Raw genomic sequence first — 14,149 nt, 5'->3', positions numbered from 1 at the left:
GTATTCCTTGTGCAGCAGGAGTGCTCAGACTAGACCAAACCTCTAACTATCCTACTGCAATGCAGTCTCATCATTTTATTATGCCTTTGCTATAAAACACCATGGTAAAAGTAAAGAGGGAATTTTGTGGATTGTTAACAGCCCTATTAATGCCTGAATTTGCATTAACTCCACTACTTCAAACCTACCCAAACCAGCCTTATAGGGCAACGCAACCACCCAACCTTATACTTATGAAGTACAGGGAATAAGAAAAATAGGACTAAAGGTATATCTAAATTTTAACAGATTAGGTGCATGAGTCCGTAAACCAAAGGGTTCATGACCTACTCACCAGATGATGGAGGCGTCGATTTTCTGGAACTAGGAACGATGTCACCCAAACTGGATGAAGAGTTTCCTCCTGATTTACTGGAGTAAAGCAACACATTAGTTTGACGTTTCATAGCTTTCTCAGTATTTATTCTAGTTTATTTATTACCTGCCTTCTAAACGAGCTGCTAGCCGAGAGACAAACAGTATTTCTGGCAGTGGTATAAAATATACATCTTACACAAAATGTGTGTACATTTTGAGGACTGAGGAACTGCAGACATCAATCATGCTCCTTGTTCTGCTGTGCATCTTCATTCTGCTGCATATGCTCTACTACCTCATGATCTTAATGCGATACAATTATTAATATGGCTACCGATATATAATTATTAATATTACTACTCATTACTAAGACTAATTCTTAGGCCAGTGAGCATATCTGTTTCCTTTAACAGAAGAGTTATGGATAGCTCCCTAGTGAAACTGATAGTGTGTTTGCCTAACATCTTTTCAATTTAATTAAAGTACAAATTCTTTTGCTGTCTCAATATCAGGTAGCACTTAGGAAAAAAAAGTCTGTCAAATTAAGATAAAGCAGTTTAGGGTTTTGTCAAGTTCTGCTTTGTGAAAACCTATCCAAGTTGTGAAAATGAAACAATATTTTCAGTCATTTTATTTCAGTTACCATAATGAGAAAAGCACTGAAAAGAACGTAAGAAAGGCTATTTCACTCTTCAAATAATTCATGTAATAGTACTAGTTTCCAGTTTCTCCATCTTAAAATATTAATAAGCTCTAAGAAAATGCATTTGTGGTGTAGGACAGTGTTATCTCCAGTGAGAAGTTCTGGAGAATGGAAGCCTTTACAATTTGGAAAGGGACCGAATCACTGGGTCAGATTTGGCTGTATCAGAAGCATCACAAGAGGAATAAGGAACCTGATGTCCTCCTGCTGAGGACAGCACACTCATAGGAAACGCATTTCACAGCTGGCGAATGCACCTGAGCACTGCAGCATCCTGGTCTCCTCCTAGTGTAGACACGCTCTTCAAACCCTGCTGCCCTTCCTATTGAAGTAGGAAAGCCTTTCTGGCTTCCCAAATGTTTCCCAGATGTTTTCTCAATTCCAGCTCCGTCCTGCTCAGAAATACTGGAAATATATACTCAAAGGGAAGCAAGTGGCATTTGCTTCCACGTGTGTTAATGTTTATGCAAAACTACTTTATTAATAATTCTACAGTAAAGATTACATTATTGCCACCTCGCAGTATTGTTCAATACATTTAGATACTGAATCTTTGTTTTTGTGTAATGATGGCTGCAGTCAGACACAACAAATGACTTGACATGAAACTTCCATGGTAAAATAAGAGTATTCTTAAAAGCTGTATTTGTAGGCAATGAATTTGACAAGACCAAAACATTTTTTCCCTAAGAGCTAACTAACAGGCACTGGCTTCAGCTTGCAAATAAATTAATCTTAACATTTTCTGTAATTTCTAAAATCATCTTTAAAATGTTTAGAAATTGCAAGATCATGAAAACAAGTAACAAATGCTAAAGAATTTAGGGAGATCGATTTTTAAGTCAAAAATTGTGCTTGCACGTAGTAAACGTACTAACTGCAATGTATATTTGCAAATATTTTATGAAAATAAAATGGAATAATATCCATTGTAGGTCACCACAGACCACCAATCTAAATATCTACTTTCTCTCTCAAATGGCAATGACATTAATTATATAAATAAATATTACTTCCTTCATTGATTCAAAATGTTTGTAGCTGCCAATTACAACAATTAAACAGAACTATAGCATAAACAGCATTAACTTCCAAGTTGTGTCACAGTCAGTGCTACTCTTTTTAATGATTTGTTGTTATTACCTGGAGTAGAATTTTCCTTGTTTTGCCTTTTGTTCATGCTGCAGCCTCATGTTTTCTAGTTTGACTGGGCTTGGTATGAATCCTATTTCACAGCCTTCTTTTACCAACCGTCCTATCCACCAGTCATTATTAAATTTCTACAGGGGGAAAAAAAAAATCATGTACTAAGAAACTACTGTATTTGGGATCATTTTGTTATTATTTTTAATTTGCAGCTAAGCCATTTTATGTAATTCTTCCCTGCAGTTAATCACTGTACTATGTTATTATGGCAATGAAGAATTGTGGTAATATTCAGAAATACATTAAAATAATTATACCTTGCAAATTATTAAAATGCTACAGTACTTAAGCAGAAACCTTCCTTCATAGACCTCATGATTCTCCCTGGCTGTTATTTCCACCCATTTCACCATCTTTATTTTTTTGTGCTTCATAGTCTTTTCTCCTCATACATGAGAGATGCTTTTGTTCTTCCACGATCTTTCTCCTTGGTGGACACCAGAGATTTCTTCTGATCTGCTCCCACCCACTGCAACAATTTTTGCAGCTCTGTAATAATCTATTTTTCTCATTCCATTATATTCAGTTCTCTCTTTAAAATAAAAAATACTACTCCTCAAACTCTCCCGCTTCTCTGAACTCACTAAAATCTTCTGAAATATGATTACTTTCCACTGCTTATATATGCTCTACTGCATACAGCTCATGCGATCTGCATCTTAAACATACAGTGACAGATCCACAAGGAATGAATATCTTTTGGTAACTAAAATTCTACAAATGCACAGGATAGTTCAACTAACTGAGTTTCAGCTATATGAAATACGAGATAATGACTAATTTAATAATATCATACACACACAGGCGGTTTTGTTTGTTTGTTTTGCAGAGGTCTGTAGACCAGAACTATTTGCTTTTTCCTTTATTAATTATTCACCATTTTTGGATGAGAATAGGTCACTGTTATGTATGGCCCCACATGCAATACTCTAGGAGTTCCATGGGAATAACTACCATCAAATATGAATTTTGGATAATTTGGATTATTCATGAAACTGTAAGAGAACATCTGAATGGGAAGAGAATTTGCCTTCTTCAATCTGAAGCGATGAATGCAGATATTATAGTGCATGTTTAATTATTTAATAAGTAGTTTTAACAAGTGTACAGTTAGGAGTAAAACATGTAAAATGTGTGGGCTCCCATAAAAAGGAATTAATTTCACCGAGAATACAATGTTGGTGGATCAATGATACACAACCTAAATTGCAGTACTATCTTTCATTTTGGCTACTATAGAAATGTTGTGATGCTTGAAACCAACTTTAAGATATTTAGCAAATAAAAAATAAAGATTAAAATAAACGCACTTTTAAGCTCATAAAATATAAGGGGATCTGTAACATTCATCCAATGGGATGCCTTTATGAGGAAGAATACCAATATTTAATAGGGAGCTAATCTGGAGTAGAAGTTTCTCAAGCGGTATTAGCCTGAAACATATTATTAAAATCATAACCTTTCACTGCAAAATGCTAACTAAAGATATGCATGTGCATTTAAAATATGTTGTAGGATAATATAGGTGGAGGAAGACTAGAGCAATTGAGCCAATGGAGGTTGCCATTATATGGATCTGCTCTATGGTATACATGAAGTCTGCAGAAGTAGTATCATTAACTTGGTAAAAAGAAGAGATAGATACTTAAAAACACCATTAAATTAAAATCTGAACAGCCACTACTTTTTTATACTGTCCTATACAGTATAAAATAGACTACTACGCAACAACATTAATTTTATTCTAATTGATAGAAATGCTAAATCCATAGGAAGTTTTTCTTCATACAAAAATAAAAGCATCTGGAATTCACTCCTGCAAAGTCTCAAATCTAAAAGCTGTGTCCGTATATGAAAAGGAGGATAAGATACTTTTATAAGTAAATAATACCACACATAATACTTTTTAATTTTAAAAAGCAATAGTGGAAATCTTGGTAGCGAAGTGTCCAGCTCTCAACATGCTAGCTGGGGTGAGCTATTCTCTGTAATTCACCTGTGCGTGGAGTGCCAAGGGAAACACAAATATGAATTAAATGCAAAGCAGAATTATGGCCATGTATTAAAGCCCCAAAAGATTCAGGAGTGACTATGATGCAGTGCATGTTTCTTCATGCAGGAAGGTATCCTTCATTTTTTTATGTACTGAGTTTTAATGAATGTAACCTAATAATGAAAATAAATTTCCCTCATACTCAATCACTGCAGTACTTTTCACCATTCATGTACATTTTGAACTGAGGTTTTTCTTGTTTGAGACCTCTCAGCAGCACAAATTGGAGAACACTCCTCACAGACAAGAAGAGGTCAGCATCAATCCAATACGGCATTACTATGCAGGCAAAAGTTATCGGAAATTAACTTAGATTTCTTTATTTCTAGCAACCAGTTAGGTATAAAATATAAAAGCAACACTGCATTTTATAGTCAAATATGTTTTTTTACTTTTCATCTGCATAAATAATGAAATTTTGGACATTTCAGTTCTCCCAGCATTAACTATAGGGAGCACCAATATTACTGAAGGAGCAATATCTGGTGGGATACAGAACCCTGCAGAGTGAGCAGGGCATGGCCACAGAAGCGGGAGGGGGAGGACGCGCCTCTGCAGGGAAGGGCCGCTCCTCGCGGGACCCTCCTGAAGAGGTCTGACACGCCCAGACGCAATAGCCTCTGCCAAACGCAGGACCAGCAAGTCCAAGTTGACTCCTTGGGGGTCCCTTCCCACCTCTCCATCCCAGCCGTGCACCTGGCCTGGGTTCAGGGTCCGTTCCACAACCCAGCTCTGGCCTAGCACCACTAGACAGTCAACTTTCCTTAACTGCTTACGGCGAAAACCAGATATTTTTCAAGGCAATTAGCACAGAGTGGCTCTTCTATTCCACCTGAAGCTGCAAGAACAACTGCATTTTAACCTATATTTCCATTCCTCAGCGCTACATGCAGCCATATACAATATAACGACTCAGCTAAGCTGTTTCCTTTTAAGGCATTTCTGGAGATCCAGAAAAGTTCAGGAAACTTTTTCTTCCTCATTATCTTCCATGCATATTTACATATGAGTCTAAGTTGTGCTGTGAGGAAAAAACCATAAATCGTAACAGAAAATCTTCTAGCACTGTGTTTCTGGTTCATACGGGAACAGGGGAAAGACTTGATATGAAGTCTGAGATTACCAGCTCGTTTGAAATGCAGATGGAATAGATGACCATACAAAATAATTTAATCTAACCAAACTGAGACATATTTTCCAGGGCTTCCAGACTCACCAGAGAATGCTGATGGTTTTCTATGGCCAGGACTCTGTGCCTGCTCATCTCTACTTTTGTCACAAGATAGAGCAGAGCAATTCTTTTGCACTCTCATCAGAGAGAAAACGTATTTTCTTCACTATATACAGTTCGACTCCAAATTATCCCTTTTTTTTTTTTTTTTTGTGTTTCATATATAAGGAGAATTATGATCATTAGTCATCAGTATAAAGGCACTAAAAGTCCATTTCTTGTGTTTCCTTAGTCTCTGTCCACCTGTATTTCCACCTGTGTATTAGGAATATTTCTTGCTTCCACAAAGCACCTGCACTAACAGAATCATTGTGCATCATCAATCATAACTACTGAGGGATTTTTCAATAATCTAAAATGGGGCAAAGATACAATTTCAAATGCATGGCTAAGTTGCTCTCATCCTTAAGGTAACTTTTTAGTTCTTCTGCTATAAATTTCCATTTCCATGTGGACCATTTTGTGACACAATGGAATATGACCAGAAGCTGGGAAATCCTGTAAAATGAGGGAATCATTCAGAAGGGAGCAGCAGGCTGCTAAGGAAGGCCTGCATGGGAAAGTTACCAAATTATTTGCTTTGGACTGTCTTGCAAGGAGCAGAAAAAGAACAAGAGTTTACGTGTTCGAAACTGTCAAACTTGAAAATTTTCAAAGCGAAACTACAGGAAAAGAAAACGAATACAGCAAACGCAAGGCGCCTTTTTTGACAGTTGTTACATGCATCTTGAAAATTATCACATCAGTTCTTCAGTATGTAACTGTTAACAACAAAATATTGTCTGTGCCAGGGAAATAACTTCATTCAAAAAAAGGAGACCTAAGGTTTTTGGGTTTTTTTTGAGATTAAGTCACGCAAATAAAAGAGAATCAACCCTTGGCTGCTAAATCACAATGAAACCTCAGAGTGCTAGAATGGTAAAACCCACAGATATTGTTATCTTGGTATATGCAGATGGAGATTTTTAAAGCTCTAAATAAGTGATAGTTACTAGAGAAGAAAAGCACTTGCTTTCCAAATTTCATTAATTTGATTGTAAGGAATTTGTGCCATTGCTTTTATGAGAATAGTATTTCAAAGAACATTCAATTTCTTATATACAGTTACCTTATTTATGTAACATTTGTATAGGGCTTTGACAATGTGAAGCATTATCTTAACATTAAGAAATAGTAGCACTATTACTCAACTAGACCCTTAAAGTGAGATTCATTTACTCCTTTAGTTTGACTTACTTCTTTAACATGAAGAAAATCTTTAGCCTCAAATGAGATGGCCATGCCTGGGACTGGAACATCGTCATCATGAGCTGCACTGTACCCAACATTTGTCCGAACTGCAAATGCAACAGGTTTTGTCTGCAAAACAAAAGATGAACAGCATGAAGATTTCCCGTACAAACACGTGCATATGTACAAACACACACACAGAGGATGATTTCTGCAAATTATGTTTTTAAAATCATAACAATTACAAAGAACACTCAAAACATCCATGTAAAACATTACGAAGTGTCATGTTTACTTACCTCAATTATTTAATATCAACACGTTTGATAGAATACAAGATTTTTATCTAGCTACTAGTGTTCTGAATCAATTTGGGATAAGTCAAATCAGTAATCATAAAACAGTTGGCAATCCATATACTATGCTCAGTTACGATGGCATTGCACAGCAGATCTTCATTTGTCTAAGATTAGAGATTTCTAACCACAGTTCTGTACTTATGTGGTCATGCCTCACACTTGCGTTGCAGTATTTTTAAGAGGTGCGCTTGAATTTGCATGGAGCGTTTTATCCTGCTTTCACGGCAATTACTGGGCCCTTGTCAAATTCAGAAGGGAATGAGAAGAAGAGAATCAGATTTCAGTTTACTAGAACTTGAATTTTAAATTGCAATGGTTTACTATGCTTTGCTAATAAACAGAGAGATATAACATAAATTTGTATAATAATGAGAATTTATGTATACCGTTTCAAAGTAAAACTCATGAAATTCAAACATGGTATAATGGCCAAACCTATTGTAATTTGGCTCCACTGCCTATGGAAGGAAGAAATATAAGAATGAGGCACTTTTTTAGGCATACATATTCAAACCTGAGATCTCAACATTGGCACTAAGCAGTTACCTAACCTTGGATGGACATAAAAATTAAGTACATCCTCTTTGGCTGAGCTGAAAGTCCCTATGCACTTGCAGTTCTGCTGCCATGCTTGCTCAGAGCTACTGCATGCTACGAAGGAGCACGTGCCAGCCCCCACCTAGTCTTCAGGGAAATTACAAATTAGGAGGAATTAGGTGCCAGCGGCTGCCAGTGACCCCTGAGCAAGACATCTCACTGCAGAGCCATTCTGAGAGTGCCGTAATTTGCCCTCAGATCATCAGGTTGTTACCAAATACCAGTCACAGAGAGATTTGCTAGTTCCCATAATTCATACTACAACCTATACCGGTAGTTGGTATCAGTGAGTTACAGGATTTTCACAAGTTCTATTTCCAAGAAGCAGTTGCAGGAAGAGTCAGTGGCCCTCATGGCCCCACAGCTGCCCTCCAGCCTCCTGCACAGCTTCTCCTTCCAAGCCCCACCGGTGCTGAACACCTTTCTGCACAGGTACGGTTAAGCAGGTAGCAAAAGCTGCCATCCAGCTCAGCCCAGCCTATAGCTATAGAGGGCTTCATTTTCTCAGAGTACAGGAGAACAACCTTTATTCTGGTTTATTCTACACCAAACAACACCTTGAGCTTGCTCTCCCGACAAGGATATCACACAGTATCCTTGGGACCCACCGTTGTCCTACCCCAGGCCAAACTTTTAGCCCATCCCAAAATCCTCCACACTGCTCTTATGATCTAGTCTGAAGTCCCGATACATTATGGCTGGTCAAATACTTTTAAAGACGTGAACTGAGTCTCAGAGGTGCTCACAAGTGACTGAAGAAGGCGTCACATAACTTTTCATCTTAAAATATACTAAAGCTTCTACCAGACAATTTTAGCTTTATTAGTTGGTATCCATCATCACTTCAGCTTGGCTAAAAATATGGTATTTTGCTGAGATGACAAGCAAAAAAAATATGTCTCGTTTCCTACGAAAGGAGTTGCTTCCATTTCTTCTCGAAAAAGAGGATATGAAAATGCATCCCCTACTTCATGACAGCAAACCCGAATACCTGAAACCAAAAATTATGCCATATTTTTCTGATTACCAAAAATCCCTGCCTGCTCCATCCAGGATTACTCTGACAACTTGCATAGTGCTAGAGGACAGAAATCTGCCGCATTAGAATACATGATAAAATAATGAGGGATATATAAAAATAATTCTAAAGACAATATCATGCCACCTGGCCTGGAAAGGACAGTTGGAAATAAAGGGAGAGAAGGTTCCCTGTTGCTTAATTTAGGTCTAATGTGCTGTAAAAGCCACAGGGTTCCAATAAAGCAGATTTTAAAACTCCTTAAACAGGCCTGTATTTGAATGAACTACCACAGTCAAACAATTTACGTCTAAGTGCACATTCTAGGAAGGCTTTTTAATTTAGAAGGAGAAACAATAAGCTTTTTCGTTAACAGTGGGGTCAAGAGAGTCTCTGTGTCCAGAAGTGAAACAGGCAGTTTCATTGGAAATAAATTTTGGAAAGGGATTGCAGAATGGGCTTCATGTTTATGTGGTATTCTGGATCTAAATATGTATTTGTACAAAGAGATGATTGGGAAATAATTGGAAAAGGACTTTACTCTATCCCGTCTGTTCTTCCTTCCGGAATTAGTGGAAAAATCTTAAAAATCTTAAGAAAGGTTTGGTAGAAGGGCTCTAAAGACTGAAACTGGTACCGTTTAAACAGGCACTTGTTTAAACTAGAAAGCCTATGGCAGACTAAAAAACTAAATACAGCTGAATATATTTACGGGTTGAAATAACACATCCCAAGAGTTCAATGTCTTTCTTGGTGTTTAGCCACAATTAGAATATTGCAAATAGTTGATTGCTTTTCTTTCTGGGTCACCTGTTCTAGGGAAAAAAAAAAAATTCACAAATCAGAGTACTATGTTAAAGGCAACAATAAAACAAATATACAGTAATTTTTGAAGTGTTTGTTGCTTTCAACAAGGAAAATCCTATTGCTGTTGGAACATGCTGGAGATGTTACTCAATAGATATAGGTTATATAAACAACTTGATTATATTTGCACTGTGCAACTGAAAAAAGTTCCAATCAGAAATAATACTTAAAAAATACACAGACACAACTGATAATTCGCCCATTAACAGGAAAAATACGTAGAAAAATTTGTATAACAAGAAGGAATTGGTTTAGATGAGTTTACTAGATGTTCTTATTAGCTACTATTCTACGTTAGAAAATTATATCCACAGTTTTTTTATATATATAAAAAACACAATCAAAAACCAATAGCCGGCTTAACTCATTGTGCTGGGCATCTTTCTCATACCCTGAATCCTTCCAGAGTGCTGCAAAAGGAGTTTAGGCCCCTAACACAGATTTCTGGGCTCCAGTATGAAAGAAAGGTATGTAAATGCTAGGCACACATGTCCCTTAAAAAGCCCTTAATAAGTTCACCTTGTCATTACACAAATGTACTGTTAGAAGGGCATCGAGACATGATTACGCATTCATGATTACATTTCTGAAAATGGGCATTTATGAGAATGACCATCCAAAAAAAAAATTTGGTGATTCCTCCACATCAATTTAAAAACCTTGCAGTGTTGATGCAACATGGGTATGTGGACTTCCTAGCAGCTCTAATTCGTATCTTTTTCAACTCCCCTACAATTCTCTCAGTTGTTACTAGCACTCAGTTACCCTACATAAAAGATAGCTTACAGAACTAGGCACACCACAAAGAAAAAAAGTAGTCACACAGGCACTGAATTCAGTGGTATCACGTATCTTCCTCAAAAATAAAAGATAACATAAATTACTGGGGCTTAATATTCACACAAAACCCCACAACCTTCCTGAATTTAAAAATTACAAACTAACAGAGTTGATGCTTTCTAGGCTATTACTCATTTCAATATTGAAAATACAGATATGAATAAGTATTAAATTGTCTAATCTCCTAAATAATACTTCATCATTAAATAGTACAGCATGGAATAAATAATTCATTGTTATTAAGAATGATCTTTTTGTAAAGCATAGTAAACTGTCATTGTAGAAATGTATCTCAGAACAAGAATGGAAATATTGAGGAACAATCTTTACCAAACACTGACAGTGGGGATAATATGCTTGCTTATCTATTCTCACATTTGCTATATCCTCTAGCGAATATAAAAAGCACTCAACAGAGTATTGTGACTTACTCCTAATAGTATCAGTGGATGAAAGACTTTAGGCTGACTAAAGACTTTAAAATCTCTGCTGCATTGCAACAAACAGACATCTTCAGCAAGTTAATGTCCTTGACATACTTCTTAGAAGTTATCTAAAATTTCCTATTAGAGGGCAACACCTGAGTACCCAAAAGAGAAAAACGGAAACTACTCCAGAACTATCTTAACATGAAAGATAAGTAGCAGGTAAAAAATCCTCTGTCATTTCCCGCTGTCAAAAAATTAATATAAAAAATCTGAGTAGAAAAACAAAGCAGAACATTGAGCTACAGATATTCACAGAAACAGCATGTCCCATTTTAGATACTTGTCATACTGGTAGAAAGGGAGAATGAATTACCATGGGATTAGACTACAATAATTCATCTAATTGAATATTTAAAACTAATTAATTTATAAAAGTTAAATGCTAGCCTTTTTACATAAATAAATAATTCTGAAAGTTTCATAGAACTGTCAAATTAACTACTTTTTCTTTTCTTGAACTACATTGTCTTGAACTAAAAAATTCCAGTTGTTATGTAATTAGAGCCTTATGTAAAAAAGAAATCTCTTTTTTTTAACATATGCATATGTGTATTTTAAAATATATCTAGCATTTGCTTACATATTCTACAGTTCTAAAATTAGACTGGGTCAAAACAGTTAAGCACTTTCTGTTCATTCTCTAAATCTCCACAAAAATATGATGGCAGTTTAGCGCTCAGTTAATCCGCAGGCTGGACTACAAGGACAGATGCTCCCAGACGTTAAACAGTTTAACATTTCATCTCTCTCTAGAGAAACTATGTAGCTTGAAAAAGTTCACTTATCTTCAGAATGAACATTTCCACCTTGTTTTCCTTTCCCCCCCCTCTAAAACTATATTCATTCAAGGCAGGCTGAATAACCCCACCAGGAGATCAATAACCAGACCATGAACATTACCATCATCTGCACCACAAGGGCAGCAGGGAACACACTCTGGAGTGGGGTTCTTCATGAACCAATTTCAGCTTCTGATTAAACTGAGGATATAAATCAACAAAAATATATACACCAATTGTTAAACCAACTTTGGCTATAGGCTTTTGGTAACAAACATAAATTAAAGTGGGACTAGGGAGACCTTACTTAATTTTCTCTTTTTCCTTCTCACTACTTCTTTTTGGTTCACAAGTTATATTCATTTTATACATCTTCATGCCAACCCTCATTAGTAAGTCAATACTATTTACAGTATTATTATACTCTGCTACTTATATTCCCTCACTCTTGTTGTATGACTAACGTATTCAATGCATACACAAGCATTTGTACACTGTATCTGTCTCAGTCAATTTGTCACTTTAAAGGAGTTCGCACCTGCTTAGCTGAATTCATATTTGAGAAATATTTCACTCGATAACAGAGCAAAATAATAAAATCTGTATTCCTAGAACTCATTTCAGATTTTTTATGCTGTGCCATAAACCCAGTGGATGCAGCCTCTGGGGATCCCAGCCAAGAAGGCAAATTTTCTGACACAGAATTTGCTCACAGAACAGGTCATCTCCCTCACGGCCACTAATTTTGGGAATGTTGCTTGATAATCGAGGTATCTCTATTCCCCATCCACTACCAGAATGTAGAAAAACAGATTAGAGCATTCTCCAAACCACTTTCATTTACACCTGAGGCTGTACTATGTGAAGCAATGACTCTAGGGCTACAGAAATACAAGCAAGGCTTAACACTGCCTTTACTTTCTTCAGCAGTAGGTGATGAGGACCTAGGGTCTCTGATCCATCTCATTTCTCACTCTATTACATCATTCCCACAGTAGAGGTACACTGCATTTACACCAGCTTACATGAAATCAGAATGCTGATCAGAATGCATCTTTTATGAAGGCAATGCCAGCTATGTCAAGAAAATTACTCCAGTTATCATTTTGACAAAGTCCTGGTCGACGTTGGCATCTGTGTTAAAGTTTGGAAAATTTGTCTCAAAGCAAGTCTCCTCCCTCAGTATTTCTACATAATGCTCCACATCCTTCATCATATCCTTTTCACAGATGCCTGTAACCTTATCCTGAAAGCAAGGAATTATTTTTCTCTAATGGGTCTCTCTCGAAACACTACCAGGTTTGCACTCATGAAAATTTAAAACACCACACAATTTTTTTCAGCTGAGGAAAGATGATACTACTACTGAACTTTTCATTAGTATTCTTGGTAGGGAGTAAATATGTCAAACAATGACCTACATTTGGCACCTACATTGGCAGCCCTGTACATAGTGTTTGGGCCATAAGCAATATTAATATCCCACATAGGACAAAGGTCAATAGCCATGTGATGGCCTGATAACTGCAGTCTTAAAATATGTCACTTTATTTTGCCTTGCTGTTGACTACATATATATGAAGCAAAAACAGTTCAAAACCCAGATGTTTTACAAAATTACATTATTTTCATGGTTATTTTAAAGAAGTTTACAATGTTATGAAATATATACTGTCACAAAAGCAGCTCAAGAATGGAAAAATAAACAAAAATAATAAAAGAACTTTCCTATTTTAATTTTTTTATTTTGCACACTAATTTATACATCTGTTGCACAAGAAAGAAAAAACAAACCCACCTGAGTACACAAACAATTCACAGGAAATTTACATCCTACATGCTGATTATTGCTGGAGCCTCATTACAGGTAAGTAATTGTCCAATCTTTAAAAATAGCATCTGCTCAGCAATCTCATCGCTAAGGAAGCAATGACAATTCATGGATGTCCCAAGAGAAAATTAGAGTATACCTGCTGTCACTAAAAGTAGCGATCAATAATATGACTTCCCAGCAAAGATCAGGCCTTCTTTTATTGGCGTGGGTGTATGTATCAAACAAGTCCGGCAGCAAGACAGAACCACAGAATAATTGAGGTTGGAAGGGGCCTCTGCAGTCACCTCGTCCAACCCCTGCCCAAAGCAGGTCTGGTTGGATCAGGCTGCTCAGGGTGTCCAGGTGAGTCTTGAGCACCTCCAAGGACAGACACCACAACCTCTCTGTGCATCCTGCTCCAGTATTTGACCACCCTCATAGTAAAAAAATATACAGGAACTATGGTTCACTCATATATCTATGAGTGAGGGACATAAAAATCTGTAACGGACAACAAATACTGGATTTTATACTCCAGTACAAGGAGAATGAAGTGTCCTTATAAGTGGAAATCACCATTTCCAGTTTTAATTGTAAGTGGTCTAAAA

At 36.6% G+C, this 14,149-nt stretch overlaps 1 protein-coding gene across 1 annotated transcript in view; it reads right to left on the bottom strand.

Annotated features, from left to right (window-relative positions):
• CACNB2 (calcium channel, voltage-dependent, beta 2 subunit) overlaps window positions 1-14,149 on the bottom strand; it is a 61,652-nt gene that overhangs the window by 33,152 nt on the left and 14,351 nt on the right. The window contains exons 2-6 of the mRNA XM_009572544.1: window positions 8,648-8,727; window positions 7,575-7,597; window positions 6,787-6,991; window positions 2,204-2,340; window positions 335-411 (exon numbers count right to left, since the gene is read on the bottom strand). Coding sequence (XP_009570839.1) covers window positions 335-411; window positions 2,204-2,340; window positions 6,787-6,991; window positions 7,575-7,597; window positions 8,648-8,727 — 522 coding nt within the window. The remainder of the gene's footprint in view (window positions 1-334; window positions 412-2,203; window positions 2,341-6,786; window positions 6,992-7,574; window positions 7,598-8,647; window positions 8,728-14,149) is intronic.

Source organism: Fulmarus glacialis, unplaced genomic scaffold (genome assembly GCF_000690835.1).
Source record: "Fulmarus glacialis isolate BGI_N327 unplaced genomic scaffold, ASM69083v1 scaffold18352, whole genome shotgun sequence".
NCBI lineage: Eukaryota > Metazoa > Chordata > Aves > Procellariiformes > Procellariidae > Fulmarus > Fulmarus glacialis.
This window is presented reverse-complemented; position numbering and strand designations above follow the sequence as displayed.